Consider the following 19,276-nt stretch of genomic DNA (forward strand, 5'->3'; position numbering starts at 1 on the left):
ACAATGTCTGAGAATCAGAGTCTGCAGAGCTCTGGAGAGAATTCCAAGGATGATGATGGTCATGTGTCAATTAACAACAGGGACATTCAGAGCAATATGTTGTTAGTGATTTCATTACTTGACATCACAGAGGACCCTGACACAAAACAAGATGGCAACAGTGTCAGCGGGTGACCACCGTCATACCCCTGTTGAGTACAACGTCTGCACACACAAAGCAAATCTAACTTCTTTATTTCAGTCCAAGTTTCTTCCATGCTCAGTCACACCACTGAGTGCTTCCTTAATTATCACACAACACGTTAAGAGACAAACACAATGCTACCTTCAGACTGGGGGCACGCAGCACAGGCAAGCCTGGCAGGCGCAGGGGAGGAGGAAGAGAAGGAAGGGGAAGGAATGTTCAGATGAAAGACTGGAGCAAGCCAACGCCACAAACTGAACTGAAATCATAGCCCCACAGCTTTAAATGCCATGCTGACTTTTAGCAGGTTGCCTAGCTCTTGTCAAATCTTACACGTGAATCTGAACTTGGTTACCTCATCTTCGCAGGTATCGGTCTTCTTCCCTTTTTTGTCATCTTTATCCTCTTCATCTTCATCATCCTCATCAGCTTGGTCATCACTGTCATCATCGTCATCATCGTCATCATCACTGTCCCCTCCCTTCCTCCTCCGCTTGCGTCCTGGAGTGGGTGTGCCCAAGGGATGCTGCTCTTCTCCAAGATCAATGCCTCCTGAAGTGTCTCTCTTGCCTGTTTTCTTAGCATGAATTATCCTAAGCCTTTAGACATTAAAAGAAAGACACAGAATAAAAAGCTACTCTTGTCACTGTTAAACTTGTAATTTGTACTAGCACAATGCTAGGCTTTCTTTGCCTCCTTCTATCAGTGCAGAAGATTCAACACAGTTTTTCCTAGGTAATTATCTACCACTAAGCTACACTCTCCCACTCGGTACTTGGCATCTGAAGCTGAGTCTTCTTTTGTAGCTCAGGCTGGCCTAAAAACTTGTGATCCTCCCTGCCTTAGCCTTCTATGTGCTGGGGTTACAGGTGTGCACTACCATATCCAGATCATAATGTGAGTCTTCAGCAAGAATATCTTAGACTCACGTAGTAAACAATATATCAACGGCAGTAAAAAATCCAACTAGGGAAATTTAAGACATATTTTTCTACAGTTACAGAATAAAGTTCTATGAATTATCTTTTGGTAATTTGAACGTATTAGACCAAAAACCCATAAAAGCTGAGATGAATAATTCCAACAATGATCAAATGATATTTCCTGATTTCTATACTGTGTGCCTGACTAAATTTCAATTCAAATTACTGCAAAGAAACTAATTGTTTAACATTTTGTTTTGTTTGGTTTTTCAAGACAGGGTTTCTCTGTGTAGTTTGGGTGCCTGTCCTGGACCTCGCTCTGTAGACCAAGCTGGCCTCGAACTCAGAGATCCTCCTGGCTCTGTCTTCTGAGTTGCTGGGATTAAAGGCGTGCACCACCACTGCCCAGCTGTTTAACATTTTAAATGAATTTATTCATTTTATATTTTATGTGTTTAACATGTATGTATGTGTGCCATGTGAGTGCCTGGTGCCCACAGAGGTCAGAAGAGGGCGTCAGATCTCCTGAAACTGCAGTTACAACGAGTTGTGAACCATCACGTAGGTGCTGGGAATTGAACCCAGGTCCTCTGCAAGTGCAATAAACACTGAGCCATCTCTCCAGCCCAGACACTCTTCTTTTTGTTTGTTTATTTATTTTAATTAAGAAAAGGGTATCACTATGTAACTCTGGTCTTAAACTCTAGATCTTCCTGTCTCAGCTTCTCAAATGCTGAGACTACAGGTATGGGTCATATGCTTGGAGAACTATCTACCCTTTTGGAATAGCAGTTGAAGAACTATACAGTTACTTATTTCCCAGAAGGAAGACAATTAAATTCTATGGTTGAATAATTTTCATTAGATTTTGTAGAAGCAGATTTAAATTTTCAACAGTCATTAAGAGAAAGGGTAGTCTGAGATAGATAGTAGGTAGCACAAAGCAATCCAGTAGCAATGAGAATAGCAGAAAACATGGTTGCCTGACTTCCTCGCAAGAAGAAAGGAGGTATGTCTCTTTTAAGTTTGAAGCATGAGTTCAATGAATGTAATTCTACTTTTCTTGTCTGCTATAGACTCTGACCCAAAGTTTTATTAATTTTAGATTTCATCATTAATTTCAGACTGCAGATTAAGCAGTATCTTTCCTGTAGAATGAGTAAAGTTTAAACTGTCTCTACAGCCCACATGCCTTACTGGAGACTTGAACAAATGGAAGACAACATATTAGATTAATAAAATCGGACTTACTTGCGGAGTTTACCTTCCACTACCCATTTATCTCTCCTCAAGTTTGACATATACTCAATGTTCTTGTCAATCTCACTGCCAATACAAAAATGAATTAAAAGATAGAATCCATTTCTGCAATGCGTCCATTTAGTATGTAATATCATATATTTTAGTAGGTAAAATGATACAAAAACCTCATTTCAGAAGTACATGGCTTTATACATGGACATTTACTTTAAGAAGCAATTATTTCTTCACCAGATACAATGTTACTATTAAGAAAGTTAGTTTGTTTCTACTTTAATCAAGAGAACTGTAATACACTCTCACAATACAGTTATAAAAATAGCATTCTGATTTGATTGGCGTATATTTAGGGAGTGATCATTTCCAAATTCAACTGGGAAATTAGGACATAGATGGATATTTACACAACTATATAGACATACTTATGTGCAGATAACCTCTCTGTGCATAGAAACTAAAGATGCTGTGGTGTTTACTGGAGGTTAATAGAATAGTGGCTCCTTTGTTCTTCCAAAACAGAAAACGTTAGTGTTCTCTGTATATTGAGTTTACATGTGTATGCATATATTTTAAAGAGCCACTCAGCATTACTATTTGTCACCATGATGACAAATGATGAAATAATTCCCTCATTCAAAATTAAGTATTATTACATTTTTGGAGATATTAAAAAAGAATACAAAAATAAATAATAACAATCATATTAATATATCATAGCTAAGACAGGCACAGAAGATTTAATTTGCCCACCAATGGTAGAAATAACTTCATCCATCCTTTTCTCTAAAAAGACTGAAAGTATCACAAGTAAATTTTGGACAAATTAAGAAGAAGCAAAGGATGAATGGTGCGCCTGGAATGCTAGACTACTTGTTCAGAATAAGTACTAGAGTGCCAGATGAACTGGAATCCTAAACAAGATTAAGCACTTTTGAAAAAAAGTATAAACTACTTCACTGACAAACTAGTAATCTAAGGCTCTATTAGTATAAAACAAAATAAATGGCTGGATCATTTTTATGAATTTCTGGGGTAAATCAGGTCCTCAAAGATGTCCAGGAAAGAGAAGTTCTGGATTGCTATAATGTTTCTGAATCCTAGCACTGTAGCAAACAATGAAGATCTCCACTACATGAAGAATTAGCAAAATGATTAAATAATAGAGGTAACAAAGACTACAGATTACATACATATAGAAAAATTGTTACTTTCAATAGAACACATAGAAACAAAACTGAAATAGTATTGGTGGCCATCTTTAAACCGTGTTACAATTTTGATTTTCTTCTTGGTGCTAGCCCATAACTTCCAAATTGTTCTATAAGCATCTGTACCGCTCTGATTGGACACATTCCAACAGGAAGAGGGACTCACCTCACCACACTCTTGCTGCACGCCAGCTCATTAACAAGGAAGGCAAGCACTGAGGCTTTCTGTGCTGGAGTGTGGGCCTGAAAAGCTTTAGTCTTCAGGCTCTCAGTCAGCTCTGTCTGTCCACAGTGGGCTTCCATGAAAATCTGTAAAACCTCGGACACATTGTCTCGATTCACACCGACATTCAGCAAATGTTCTCCAAGGGCAGTTTTGGCCTATAAAGTTGGCATATTTATCAGTGCTTATCATTTTCATGCATTCAAAAATAAGGATAAAATATTTGCTTATATGCTCTAGATAGTACTAGTAAGGACTTTATTTTTCACAGAATTGGAATGGAGATAAACAAAACAGCATGACAGACAGATACTTGAGTGCCTGCCCTGCTCTGTCCCCTTGTTAAACCCTTCCTGACCTGAAGTAGGGAGAAGGGTCTGACTATTGGCAGAAGGCAGAGTTAAGCAGTCAATCAAGTAGTCTTTATTTGTAAAGACATTTTGTATCTAATGGCAGAGGAGAACTCTTTTGTCTCTTTATATAAAGCATGTTTTATAGGTCAGGTTAGTGAGTAGGCACACAGAGAAAAAAATCATTGCATTTGGAAGCTTATCTTTTACAGTATTATCTAGAGAAAAGACACCTTGAAAGTGTATCTGAGTAAGAAAGGCAAATGTAAACAAATGGAGTACCCACTGACCAATACAGAGTCAACACTGTGACCTATACGTGATTCATTAGCCTGTTGTTCACAACTGACAAAGGAGAGTTTCTGAACAAGCACCCAAGTTCTAAATCCTTGAGAAAGTATGAATTCTCTTTTGACAGATACCACTGGCATATTCCCTTAAAAAGACCTGGACTGTGCTTACAGCTAGAGCAACAAAGAGTAACCAAGAGACTGGCCCATATTCCTCAGTCTAGCCAGGTTCTTCTGCATCTGCCCCAATTGTAACCTAGTATAAATCTACATTTAACTCCAAGAGACATATGTGAGCAATGCATTTAAGAGAAATCTACACAATCTTCTGCTAGCATGATAAAGTTAACCAGCAATGCACGGAGAGTACAAACTTAAAGCAATGGGTTAGATTTTGGTTTTTTTTACCTTGTATCCTGTAATTAGACCTGGATCACACACAGCAGCTGAGAGGAGTCTCACAAGCAAGTCTTGTACTTCACCCATGCTGTCCCCTACATTTAGCAATCCCTCTTGAAGAACACTGAGGTTTGGAACATCAATATTCACATCAAAGCCCAAAACTTTACCAAAGTTTCGTAAGAACTGCACCACCATGAGACAGTCTGAAAATGTGGTTCCAGAGAGGACAAGTCCTGGGATTCGAGGCCACTCTGGCAAGGGCTGCAAACAAAACACAAAGAAAATTAAAACAGCTTTAAAAGTTAAATTGGGATGGTATTCGTGTATGCAGGGTTATGTATGTAAATGTACACATGTCGACACTTAGTGCCTTCCTCAATTGCTTATTAAACATTTATTTGTTGATTTATCTATGTGTTAGTGTGGTATGCATGTGGGTATACGTGTGCAACAGTGTGCCTGTGGAGGTCATAGAACAACCTACAGGAGTAGGTGATCTTCCTCCATCATATGAGCTCTGGAAAATCAAATCAGGTCGTCAGGCTTGACAGAGAACACTTTACTGCTCCAGCAAGGCTACCAGGCCCCCCCCCACCCCCCCCCCCATCTAGTTAGGCACTTTATGTTTTCAAACAGAGCCTCTCACCAGATCCCTCAGGGCTCATCAATCTGGCAAGACTGGTTGGCCAGGGAATTTCTTCCCCCTCTGTTCTGGGTTTACAGACACACGTGGCCACACCTGTGCCAAGCTTTTTATGTTGGTGTTGGGGATCACAGGTTCTGATGCTTGTGTGGCAGGAACTTCACTGAGGCATCTCTCCAGTCTCCAAACTATGGTTTTTTCCATAACCTAAAGTAACTTAAGCTGCTATGTCTTTCTCTTGTATTGGAGGATAGGTTTCCTGTGAACATTTCTGCAGTTACCATGGTACTAAGTGTTTGAAAGTAATCGCTTGTAAATTTGGGTTGAGCTCAATATGAATTCAAATTTCTGACAGCAAAAACCTGAATTTAAATCTTCATGTATATTGAAAAAATAAGGTTATATAATTTGGGGCAAAATTAAATAACCTGAGTGAGTACTCATTTCAGCCACATTTGGTGGTCCATGTCTAAAACCCAAGGACCCAATAGGTGAAGTATTGAAGACTTTAAGGCCAGCTTTGATACAGAGTAAGTACAACACCAGCCTGAGCTACATGAGATCCTGTCTCAAAAAACAAAACAAAACAAAACCCCCCAAAAACCAAAAACTGGCCAACCAAGGTTATTTTGATCTTTCCAAATAGCTACTCTCATGTACTGTGGCAACACTGCATTTGCCTGTGAGACTGGAAGAGAAAACCCAAGGTTCTGTGGCTGGACACAATTTCTTGGATTTCAAGCTACCAAAACCAAGCAAATCAAAATAAATAAGCATTTCCAAAGTACTACATAATGAGAAAGATGTGCACTGAGTTTTTCTAATGATTCAGATGGCTGTTTAATGGCTGCTCAGAACTATGCTATGAGTATGCGCCCTGGGCTTTCTGGTGGGAAGGGTGGTACCATCCACAGCTAATGGCTGCAGTAAGTCACTGGGTCCACATTACCAGAACGCAGGACACTGGCTGAAGTGCAGCCCTAGGCTGTAGGTTTCCTGTGCTTAGTGAAGCATCAATGAGTTTTAGTATTAAAATTAGAGTGAAATCCTTTGTCACCTCTCAAATATGCACACATGGTGACACTTTCATAATTAAGCTACATTAAGTTTATCATAGACATTAAAAATACAGTCAATAGGTAATTTAAGTTAGGAGCATTCTGCCCATGTATGATTTCTTTAAATAGTAATTTAAATTTTATAAGGAAAAGTGACTTATAAATATTACCTTGATAAGCCCTTTGCTCTGTACTTACTTAGGTAACTCATCAAAGAATTTCTTTTTTTTTTTCACCTTTTAATATTGTTTGACAACATTGAACTATGAATAATAGCTAATGCTCTATTTGAAAGCCAGTTAATTTTGCGGCTTCCTTTTTCCTGAACCACATCAGATACACAATTCTGTATAACTTTAAAAATGTATAAAAGAGCTAAAAAAAAAAAAGGTGGCTTAAAATAAATACATATTTGACAATTCACATGATTTAAATGATGCAAGATAGTCAGGCAGTGGTGGCACATGCCTTTAATCCCAGCACTCAGGAGGCAGAGGCAGGTGGACCTCTGTGAGTTTGAAGCCAGCCTGGTCTACAGAGTAAGTTCTGAGACAGCCAAGGCTGTTACACAGAGAAATCCTGTCTGGAAGAAAAAAAAAGGATGCAAGATAAAGTCCACTTACAATTTAAAAGTCTTCTCACTATAAGTTAATTAACTGTGTTAGCTAACTTACAGGAAAAACCCCATTCTGCTTAGGAAAATGTACATGTCTAACCAAATAATTATACATTAATTTTTATCTTAAAGCAGTTATGCTAAGTAAAATAAATTGAATGTTAATAAAGTGCATCCCCTCCTGAGGCACTAAATGTTTGTGTTAAGCACACTACTGGAGGGGATTGTACAAACCAGGGAAATAATACATAACAGATGGGTATGACAGCAGCATACATACAGCTACCATGGACTAGGCACGGTGGTACATTCCAGGGTGGTTAGAGAAATTGTATGCATTGCTAATAGCATTTTCTACAAGCACCATATTCTTAGCTATATTCAAAATTAAGCTTATTTCTCCTCCAAAATATAGCACACCATGTTGTTTCCAAGGTTATTCTGATCTTTCCAAATAGCTACTCTCATGTACTGTGGCAACACTGCATCTGCCTGTGAGACTGGAAGAGAAAACCCGAGGATCTGTGGCTGGACACAATTTCTTGGATTTCAAGATGATGAGAAGCATGGCCTCTAACATCAGACAAATCAGCTTCAATACACAGGTGTTCGTCAGTAGTTGTGATCAGGAACAAGTTTCTTCTTCTGTCTCAGTTTTTACATCAATAAATGGAGACACATAAATACTAGCACCATGGGACTTCAATGAGGACTAGATCAAAACATGTAACTCAAGGAATTCATATAGGCACTCAGCACAGGCAGGGCCAGGCACATTGTGGATACATTCAGTAAAGGTTGGCTACGTACTGGAGGAACTCACAGATAAACCTAATTTACTTAAATATCTATCAGGTGTGAAGAAATGCCAAGTCTTTCTTGCCTCAACAAGTACAAGAGAGCCCCAGAGACCCAGCTGCTTCTCTGGTCCTTCCCTGAAGACTTCTGCGGTGTATCTATGAAAATGGAAAGTTCCACAGTGATGCAATGACCACGGGGACGGCGGACAATGCAGGCTAAACTAACCGAGGCTTGGACACCTGTGGTGGCTCTGGAAAAGCAACGGCTCATGCGCCATAATCACCTTTTGGTCTGCTAAGCACATGTCTTCCTTCGGCTTCTTTAGTTCCTTGGCCATTTCTAACTCCAACCTCCGCTGTTCAAGCTTGCGCTCTTTATTCAGTCTTCTCTCGTCACGCTTCTCCTGTTTCAATCGCTCTTTCTCCTTAAAGAGAAGACCATGCACCATGAATGCTTACTCCCGACAAGTGTGTGACAATCAGTGCATGTATTTCCAAAGTGATCACACTATTATTATTTCAATGAACAAAATCATCTTTAACAAGTCTAGGAATAAGTTTAGAATTGCACAGAAACAAGCACTTACTTTGTTTTTAAGTATTTTGATGTTTGAATTTCTTAACAAGTGTGTGTGTGTGTGTGTGTGTGTGTGTGTGTGTGTGTGTGTGCATGTGAGTACGTGAGTGCAGTGCTCACGGAGGTCACAAGCTTCAGGGCCCCTGGACCTGAGTTATGGGCACTTATGAGCTGCCTGACATGGGTGCTGGGAATTGAACCTGGGTCCTCTGCAAGAGTATTAAACATTCTAAACTACTAAGCCACTTCTTCAACATTGTCAGCTACTGGATTTTAAAATAACCTTATCATTTTATATATCTTTACTATATAACCAAAAACCTTTTAAATCTTAGGACTATATATACTTTATATTAGATTCAGTGAAGACTTCTACTATTCAAAATTTGTTTGATCCTTTGTTTAGATGAAAATGGATTACTTAAGGCACATGGGCAACAAAGTATCTATAAAGCTAAGCTAATTGGTATCAACACAGATATATGTATGGCTGCAGGATGTGATAGGAAGTTTACCTTAAGAAGTGGTACCAAAAGCAAGGAGGTGGTGGCCCACACCTTTAACCCAAAACCCTGGAAAGCAGAGTCAGGGTTAGTTTGAGGCCAGCCTGGTCTACACAGTGAGTTCCAGGACAGCCAGGGCTACACAGAGAAAAAAAAACAAAACAAAAAAGGCAGTGGTGGCACAGGCCTTTAATCTGTGGTTTGGTTGTAACTCTCACAGAACCAGTTTCCAGAGTCCCCTCAGCCACCAACAAATGTTTAGAATGGCATATAAATCCAAATCAAATCTAGCACCAACACACGTTCTAGCCTCCTCTGCTCATGATTCTTAGCAGACTTTGCACATTCCACACACCATGTACACAGCTATGAGAAGAAGACAGTGCTGTCGGTGCTGATGATGGTGTTGGGGGAAGGGCAGTGTCCATGACAATGGTGATGAGGTTTGCCTGCCCCCTGGTCCTGTAGAATCCAGCACTATCTTTACCTATGTCCAGAATGCTCAGTTCTTCCTCTGCTGCACAGGCCTTCCACTACCTCAAACAATCCATTTCATATCTTCCTAAGCTTCCTTATACCTTACAGCATATGCTACAAGGTGCGACAACTATTTGTTTAATTAATGTCTCCAACTAAAGAGTGAACTTCTAGAAGGCAGAGGAAGTAACCTGTGTACCTGTTCTGTAATGTACTTGCACATTCTCAGGAGGATAAGGTACCTAGTGTCTCATAAAAGTGTTCGTGATTTTTCTATCTGACTCTCACTCATTACTGTCCAGCTTTCCTTTCCAATAATCTCATTAGTTATTATTTTCTAATGATAAGATATCATATGATCTTGAGGCATACAGTGTGATATAACACCTAAAATTATTTAAGCATGTGATTAATTTGCTAAATGGTTTGTTCTTCAAAAGCCATGAAAGCAAAGATAGAAAACATCTGAACCAATAATTAAACATATTCTTTAAGCAATGCCCTTTATGTTTCTTTCTGTAGGCAAAGATAATTTGATGTCTTTGTCCTCGGTTTCTTTTGATCACTCTGATTATGAGACTTCCATTACAAAAGTTTACTAAAATCTTGAGAAGTCATTGAAAAGAAATGTAGTAAACTCAGAGATTATCTTAAATAGTCAGAATTGCATGAGGTAAAAATTTAAAAATCAGTTTATTCTAAATAAGATTATTTTAAAAATGCTAAAAATGTTAACACACTTTCAGATACTCTATAGTACAATACTAAAACATGCAATAAGTTTCTCCTATTTTAAAATGACCAGTTATGAAAAGTTCATATCATATAAAAATCACAATAGAGGGTCATTTTTAAAAGACCATCCTATATTGCAGAAAACCTATATATTTCTTAAAATTTTAAGAAATGATTCTATTATATCTCTTAGATGTCTTTTCTCAGAAGAAATTGGGGACTACATTTCTTTTGACATTAACTTGTACTCAAATATAAAATATATAAACATAATTTAAGAGACGAAGATGTACCTATGGGGATAGAAAAAAATACTACTATAAATAAGCTGGACAATGTAAGTCATTTACAGAAAGCATACAAAGAATGAGATTACACCCTAAGAATGAGAAGCACAATCAAGCAGTTTTTTAAAACAGTCTACTGTTTGATATTTAATCTCATATGATAGCTTATGAAAATCAAACTGAAACAAAGATAACATTTGAAAAGAGGCTTCTTACACTCAGCAAGTACAAATTAAGAACATGGAAAACTAAAATGTTCCTGTTGACGTTTCTTTAGAAGCCAACAAAGAAAAACACTGAACATACATTGGGTTAACTATCTGTAATTATTATATAGGACACAACTCATAAATATCTCCTAAATTTAAATAAAATTATTTACTCTCAAGTCAAACAATTAAAGATTACAATACACTTAAATTAATAACAATGGTAGAGAAAATCTACTCCACCAAATGATACTTAAAAGTTTTATTGAAAAAGGAACATAAAAGTAATTTTACATTTGCATTCAAAGGGAATTTAAGTTTAAAACAGAAATGAGTACATTTGTTTAAGTGGGTCATTTAAGTACATTTCTATGTCTTATTTCAATATTGAAATATTGAATTGTTGAAAACTTGTCTGTACATGTAATTCTACTCTCATTTTCCACTATATACAGAAGAGGACCACTCTCATGACTGGAATCACTGGAACCATGGATTTCTTCCTGCTTACAGGGTAGGAATCGGGTGACATTGGATACTTTAGAAGGGTCTGCCTCCTGGAATGCTGACTCACCATGCTTTGGCAGGTCCATGGGCACTAGCTCTCTGATCTCACTGACCCATGGGGAGATGGGAAAAGGTTCTGTTATGCTTCCTGTGCTTATCATTCAGTTCATATGAGTAAAGCTCTTATGTATGACTCATGCAGTTTGAAGATTTAAAATAACTAAAATAAGACATTTTGAAAACTTACGTTACTTTTTCACATTGCTTAAGCTAGTTTATAGAGATGGGTATTGAAAGCAAATGTTTCATATTATATTAGTTACACTGAATTATAAAAATATTTATGAATTCTATAATATACTAATTGCCCTTTAAAAATAGTGAACAAAATAATTTATAATATATATTTATAATATATATATACATATATATATATATGTATATATCAGGCTTCCAAAAATTAACCATTTATTTACATAAAGAAAAAAGAATAGAAAGTAGATTTCTAAACCAGAGAAACAGTAGGAAGTTGGGATTTTTTTAAAAATATATACTGTGCACAAGGAACCACAAACACTGTCTGTGCAGCTTCCCAGAGAGAGGCCTTGCATCCTATTTGAGCACCATAAGTAAAGATGAACATAAACCATAGAGAGACCAGAAACCCAAGGTAACTGAATAACTCACTGCTGATGAGAAATGGGTCAAGACAGAAATTAAGAAGAAAATTAAAAACTCTTAGACTTTAGTAAAAATTAAAACACAATGTTTCCAAGCTATGGGACACAATGAAGACAGTTCTAAGAGGTAAAAATGGAGAAATCTCTTACTAGTAACTTAATGAAACACCTGAAAACTCAAACAAAAACAAAAACAAAAACAAAAACAAAAAAAACAAGAAATAATCAAACTCAGGGAAGAAATCAATGAAAATAGAAACAAACAAACAATAATAAAAGAATTTTTTAAAAAAATCAATGAAACCAAGAGTAGTTCTTTGAGAAAAATCAATAATGTTGACAAATCATTAACTAAATTAATACAAATATAAAGATGCAAACTAATAAAATTAGAGATGAAAAGGGAGACATTACAATAGATATTGAGGATAATTCTGAGAGTCCTAAGAACATATTTTAAAAATTTGTATTTCATCCAACTGAAAAGCTTAAAATAAATGGATGAATTTCTTGATATGTACAAGCTATCAAAATTAAATCAAGATTAAATAAATAATCTAAATAACCCAAAGCCCCTAGTAAAATAGAAGCAGTAGTTAAAATTTTCTCACCAAATAAGAGCTCAGGGCAAGATGGATTGAGCACAGAATTCTACCAGACCTTCAAAGAACTAAAAAGTCAATATGCCTCAAGTTATTCCAATAAATAGAAACCAAAGGAACATATAATAATACTTTTTATGAAGCTACTCTTAATTTGATACCAAAAACACACAAAGACCCTAGAAAAAAGAGATTCTTATAGAACAATATCCCTTATGAACACAGATGCAAAAATTCTCATGAAAATCTTGCAAACTGTATTCAAGAACACATGAAAAAGATTATTCACCATGATCAAACTGGCTTCATCCTAGAGATGCAGGGATGGTTCCATGTCTACTACATAAACATACTGGAAGACAAAGACCCACATGACCTTCTCATTAGATTCAGAAAATGCCCTATTACTGAAGAAAACACTAATTTATGCCATGGAACACAGAGAAGTTAAGTTGGTGCCCAACTAGAAGTACCACCCTAGGAACTAGCATTCATCATGCTAGAAAGTACTCTGCACAGTACAGCTTCCAAAGGAGGAAAGTAATCATCAGTATCACCAAGCTACAAATGCTGAGATCTTCAACAGCTGCCTGGCTGCCTGCCTGCAGACACACTGGCGCAACAGTGGCACACATGTCATGGGAGTGGCCAGCCACTTAACAATGGATTGAAGGCCGGCTCCGAGAGAGGGAACCCATTCCGGACACTGCTGAAGTGGCGAAAACACAAGCTGGGGAAGACCTGCTACTATTATTCTAGTAAACTAACATGACTCCTCATGCTCTGTCACCATACTCACAGAAGAGTGCCTCACTCAGCTCTCATCAGGGAAACTTCTTCATGCAATAGATGGCAATTAATAATTAAGTAAGAGAGCCACAACTGGACAATGTTCAGAGAGTGAGAGACTTTAGAGAAGTTAGTCTTAAGTGGAAGGCTTTCACTAAACCAAGGGTCATGAAGGATCATGGAACATATGTAGAAGAAGTGGCAGAAAGATTGTAAGAGCCACAGGTGATGGATGAGTCCAAGGAAACAGTGTCTTCCAGACATAAACAGGACTGAGGTACATAAGACCTCATATAGACTATGGCAGCATGCACAGGGCCAGCCAGCTTAAGTTCAAACCACACAAAATCTCAGCACTGAAAAGGGTAAGATGCCTGCTGGGAAAGGAAAAATCTGTTTTCTCCAATGGAGTGACAATGGATAAATCAATCCTAGTCCAGGGCAGGACCCATGCCCAGGAGTAGCTGGCCAATATAAAATGAATGGTGTGCTTTTGCGGGGGATGGGGGGGGGGGGTGGGGAGGAGGTGCTTTTTATCTCATTTGTTTGCTATCTTCTTTTTCTACTACTGGCATTTTGTTTAATTTCTTTCTTTCTTTTTCTTCCTTCCTTCCTTCCTTCCTTTTTGAGAGAAAGAGGAAAAGAGAAAGAGAGAGAGAGAGAGAGAGAGAGAGAGAGAGAGAGAATGAATGAACGAACAGGTGACTAGGTGAGTAAGCATTAAGTTGGTTGGGTGGGTAATGAGGAACAGGGAAAAGTTTGGGGAGGGAAAAAACATGATCAAAATATAGTCCATGAAAAAAATGAGGAAAAAAAATGAAAAGAAAGAAATAGAAGCAAAAAAACATTACAAAATTGGTTAAGGCCAGAGAGATGGTTCATCAGTTGGGAGCACGGGTTGCTCTTCCAGGGTTCAATCTCTAGCACGTGCACGCACACACACACACACACACACACACACACACACACACACACACACACGGCGTGTCTAATTTCATACACAGAACACTTAAGAAGAGTTCTGATGGCAGAAGTTTGTGGTTTGGTGTGACTAGTATTTGGGTGAAGGTGCTTGGGACCTCGACGCACGCTATGACATCAGTTTTGTGACATACACTTGGTGACAGTAATAAAGCGCTACAGTTAGCCAATCAACACCACCCACCACACTAAAACTCATGGCAAGCCTGTACTCTGTTTCAGGAAGACACAGCTCATTTCTAAGGTAACGTTCTTCTAGAGACACACTTACTTCCGCTTTCTTACGAGCTTCCATAGCTTTCATAAGCATCATGTGCTGTCGCCTTCGTTCCCGCTCCTGTGAAGCCAGACAAAATGTGGAGAACAACTCAACCACAGTTAACTGCTGGGTGTTCAAATGGAAAACAGTAACAACAACAAAAACAACAGAAACAACAGAAACAACAACTCAATATAGCATGTTTAGCATTTATAGACAAGTCACAGTAGATACTAAATATCAGACAAGAATGGCCATTCTGTGCATGTTTTAGTTCAAGTTTAGAAAGCAATACGAGAGCAATCAACAGCAAAACGGTGAAGCAATGAGCATGGAGACAGTGTAAACAGAGCACACAAGGTACTTATGGTCAGCTGTGATGCTCCTTCAAAAGCTGCCAGAACAAAGAGCATAATGGTTGGCTGGAACAGGTCAGTTACCTTACATCTGCTATTAGAAATACCGTAAAATACTATAGCCAATTTTACAAGTTCTATTGTTCTTAAAATTTAAGATCAGGCAGAAATTAATTCATAATCACTTTCATATTGTGGTTTTAGAATTGATTAAGTTAATTTCAAGTACAAAATCATTTTTAAATCCAATAGTCCACCAATAAATTAGGAAGATTTTTTTAAAGGTGTTTATACCAATTAAAAGTTAAACTAGTCATGGTTCATACACATGTACCAATGAAATGTGATATTCCTATTTACTGATGTCTGATGCTTGATACACTATTTAAAGGCATAAAAACTTTACTATGGGCAAATAGGAGTAATCTAAAATGCCCATTATAGAAAGAAGGTAAGCACTACCTTAGTTTGGTGACTAATTTTAGTGTATAAGTTGCATATTAATATTTAATCAACATTTTGGTTTTAATATATTTGGTCCCCAAAAGGAGTATTTCCAAAATTTGACTATAAAACCAGAATATATTTCATATTCTCTCATCAAGCAAATTCAAAATTCCCATTGTACTTAATGGCAGTTTTGCATCTACAGGGATGGGAGAATATGGGATGCAGAATGAGTCAACTTTCCCTGTGACATCAGTAATGCACATTTGAGAGAGGAATTTTATGCAATTCAATGGGACTCTTATAGATGTATCACACTTCTCCATAGACAGACAAGCAGATGTACGCAATGCACTGTGCTGTGAAGCCATGCAGCAGTATGTAATATGACAGCAGCCAGTGCTACACTTTATGCATTGCTATGACAACCATATCACAACCAAATCACAATGCGGTGTTAGATGTACAAAAATAAACATACCCATACCATATCTAGTCTATGCCTCTCCAACTCCTGGTAGAAAGAGTTGGCACAACATTATGAAACAGAAATCACAGAGTCATAAAACCAATTTTAACCCCCCAAAGACACCAATACCAAAGCAAGGCAATACACTGTAAGACAAAGGGAAAATCTAAGCAGGAATTATAAAGAAATTTTAAAGGAAGTATTCTGAAGCTTCCCACCCCCCACCCCCAAAGTTAAATAGAATGATAAGGTACTTCCGACAGTGTGGCTCTATGCATACAGACCTGGTGCTTCAGAAGGACGGCCTGCTGTCTTCTCAGTTCTTTCTCCTTAAAAATAAGAGACTTTTGATATACGGTTTTAGGAGAGATTTTGAGAACATTAAATAATAAAGATTTCATTGCTGATAAACTTTTAGCCTTCTAATAGCTTTAACCACAGAAAATGTTCACTACTCAATCTTTCTTAACTTGATATAACTCTACCTCATAGCTAGCTAACTCAAACTGTATGGCCTAATCAGTAGTAGTCATTTCGACTTCAAATTCAATGAATAATTAGAAAACATACTTCAATGGCAAATTCACTAAACTGACTGAACAGATCATCAAACATAGCATATTAAAAACCATACAAGTATATTAACAATTACTCAATAATTTATGATTCAAGTCTTAAAACTAGCTTAGTAAAGAAAGCCCTTCCTCACTCTAAACATAAGGTCCCAAATATACTCTGTATACCTGGGTGCATGTGTGTGTGTCCACCAGCAAGTCACAGTACCATCCCAAGTGGACAGGGCACAAAGCAAAACAATTATCTAAGTTTGTTAACCTATTCACTATTGTTTAGCAAGGTAAAATCTAAGTGAAATTAGTATTAAGGGTAAATGTAAAGGAGACATATGTATATATACATATATATGTATACACACACACACACACTATATATATATAGAGAGAGAGAGAGAGAGAGAGAGAGAGACTATTCTTTATTCTAGAGAACACAGTAAGGGAGTGTATGTTAAAAAGACTACAAACTAGGGTTAGCAGAGCTTAGAAACCGAGCTTTGCTTAGCTGCATAATTCATCCCAAGCGCATCCTATGGTGCCCCAGAAAAAACCAAACCAGCAAACAACAAAGCACTGCCATGGCTCTATGTGATAGAGCTGAGCTGACAACAAGAGCAGCAGCAAGGTCATTCGGCTGCCGCCGTTCAGACTTCAGTAGACGGTGAGAGTTAAGCGGGGAAGGAACAGAATGAGCAGAACATCTCTCTTATGCTTCATGCCAGGGAACCATAATCAAAACACCTCCACAATTTTGCTCCAGTAATAAAATGGGCTGATTTTATTATTATGTCATGACAGTTGACAGTGTTGTTCCTGTCACTTGTTTGTTTATAGACAGAGTCTTGCTATGGCACTGAACTTGACCTCCGAGCAGCCTAAGTCCGCCTCCTGACTGTAAACATGGCAGGTATGCATCACAATGCCTAGATTATGAATTTTGTTTTTAATAAATAAAACACTTACTGGACACTAACAAAGAGAGAGTTATAAGGGGACAGTCAGGTTTGGGGCATGGTTTGCAGCATAAACATAAATGACACATAAACTAATTTGGGGAATCATTCTTATCAAGCAAAACTTAAATTCAGACGCCATGCAATAGTTTGCATTTCTGATTTGATGTCTTCGATTGGCACATATCAAAACAGCACATAAAAACCTACATTGAGAAATAAAAAATACAAAAATATACACACAAATAAAAGCACACGTTTACACACATATTTTTCAATAGTAGTTTTGAGAAAAACTATTTTTTCATGATTGGTGTTAAGCAAATGAGGTTTTTATTTTCAAAAATAAAAACTCTTGATTCTCGGCTAAACTAACCTTTGTTCGTTTCTCGGCCTCCAATAATTTGGCATTTGCCGCTTCTTCCTTCTTTTTCTTTTTAGCCTGTGCATGCAAAACAGGTCTCAAGTCATGCAACAGCAGCGCGGAGACTCGCAGATAACCCCAGACTCACAGCTACATGCCTCACAAGGTACACAATGAGCATGTAATACATAGGCAGACAATTACAAATATCCCCGCTGTACATCACAGTGTTTCCAATCTGCAGACCAGTACTAAAACACAGACGTAAGCACCCTTAAAAATCACAAGACGACATGGTTTTCTCCTATAAACATCTGACTGAAATAATGTTATTTTATCTTGACACTTAAGAAAAATGACTGTCATGTATTGCATCTGGAGGATTTATAAAAAAAAATTTACTTTATGAAAAAATTTTAGAAAGAATTAACACGAATGGATAAAAAGAACTTCAAAAATAGAACAGTAACACTTTAAGCACATCTACACTTTGGAATTTCCTTTCCTCCTTGATATTTTAGATAAGGAAATCCGTTATTTGGCTGTAAACATTAAATGAAATTTAGCAAATCTGATTTTCACTGCCTCTGTCTAGCAGGTCTTGAGTCAGCATCTACTTTTGAACAGGACAGAGCTTGCACTGTGACAATCAGCACGGTGCCCCCCTGAAGTCACTCACCGTCTGTGAGTTTCTAACTATCCTCTAGTTATTGTGTGTTGAATTTGGAATGGTAAAATTAACTGAAACTGGGTGAGGGAGTGAATATGTATATACTCCTAGGAGAAAGCAACTATGAACACGAAAAGGCCTAAGTCTCTGCAGACCTCAGGCCATACAGTGTTCCACAAAGCAGCAGTTCGGGAACAGCCCAGGGTTTTACAAGTTTGTTCTTCCTGGGTGGCGGCGGTGCACGCCCTTCCTAGTAACTTGGGAAGCAGAAGCAGGTGGATTTCTGTGAGTTTGGGGCCTATAGGACTGCCAGGGCTACACAGAAAAGCCCTCTCTCAAACAAACAAACAAACAAACAAACAAGCAAACAAAAAAAAAGAAAAAAGTTTATTTTTCACTATATTTGCAGAAAATAATTTCAAGACATATGCCATTTTTGATATGGGACATGAAACATAATTTGCCTGTCTTGATAATGGGGCAATTGTTTCTAGCATCAGTTACTATTTCACAATGTGACAGAGTGACACTTTAGACCACAGGATGTCACCAACTGCTCTTCAGGTGACTTGCGCTAGCTATATATATGTGCTAGCTAACCCCACGTTTTCAGTTTTTACGCCTGCTGATTTCTAGCTACTAATTTTGATGCTACATTTCTGTATCCCTAATTCTAGTCTGCTTGCAGGGAAGGGAGGAACACTAAGAACCCTGTTAGTGACATCATTTTCTGCACTTAAGAGTCTCCTTTACTAAACACTGGTTTCTAAATGTACAGAAATGTCTATGCGTCCTCAGGGCTTTCCTGAAGGTAGACACCATGAACTCCATGACCACTAGACTGCTGTCCAAGTCTGCCCTTTTCTTTTCTTCTTCATTTTT

General features: G+C 37.7%; 1 protein-coding gene across 8 annotated transcripts in view; it reads right to left on the reverse strand.

The window, feature by feature from the left end:
• Positions 1–19,276, reverse strand: part of Baz2b (bromodomain adjacent to zinc finger domain 2B) — a 240,467-nt gene that overhangs the window by 26,880 nt on the left and 194,311 nt on the right. For 5 of the 8 annotated variants that reach the window (XM_036186395.1, XM_036186401.1, XM_036186402.1 and 2 more), the window contains 9 exons: positions 17,737–17,802; positions 16,120–16,164; positions 15,848–15,880; positions 14,576–14,641; positions 8,242–8,382; positions 4,847–5,101; positions 3,742–3,956; positions 2,359–2,433; positions 540–783 (listed from right to left, as the gene is read on the reverse strand). In XM_036186395.1, the coding sequence (XP_036042288.1) occupies positions 540–783; positions 2,359–2,433; positions 3,742–3,956; positions 4,847–5,101; positions 8,242–8,382; positions 14,576–14,641; positions 15,848–15,880; positions 16,120–16,164; positions 17,737–17,802 (1,140 nt within the window). The remainder of the gene's footprint in view (positions 1–539; positions 784–2,358; positions 2,434–3,741; positions 3,957–4,846; positions 5,102–8,241; positions 8,383–14,575; positions 14,642–15,847; positions 15,881–16,119; positions 16,165–17,736; positions 17,803–19,276) is intronic. The other 3 variants (XM_036186400.1, XM_036186396.1, XM_036186398.1) reach the window with 2 other exon arrangements.

The sequence above is a fragment of the Onychomys torridus genome, chromosome 4 (genome assembly GCF_903995425.1).
Source record: "Onychomys torridus chromosome 4, mOncTor1.1, whole genome shotgun sequence".
In the NCBI taxonomy this organism is placed as follows: Eukaryota; Metazoa; Chordata; class Mammalia; order Rodentia; family Cricetidae; genus Onychomys; species Onychomys torridus.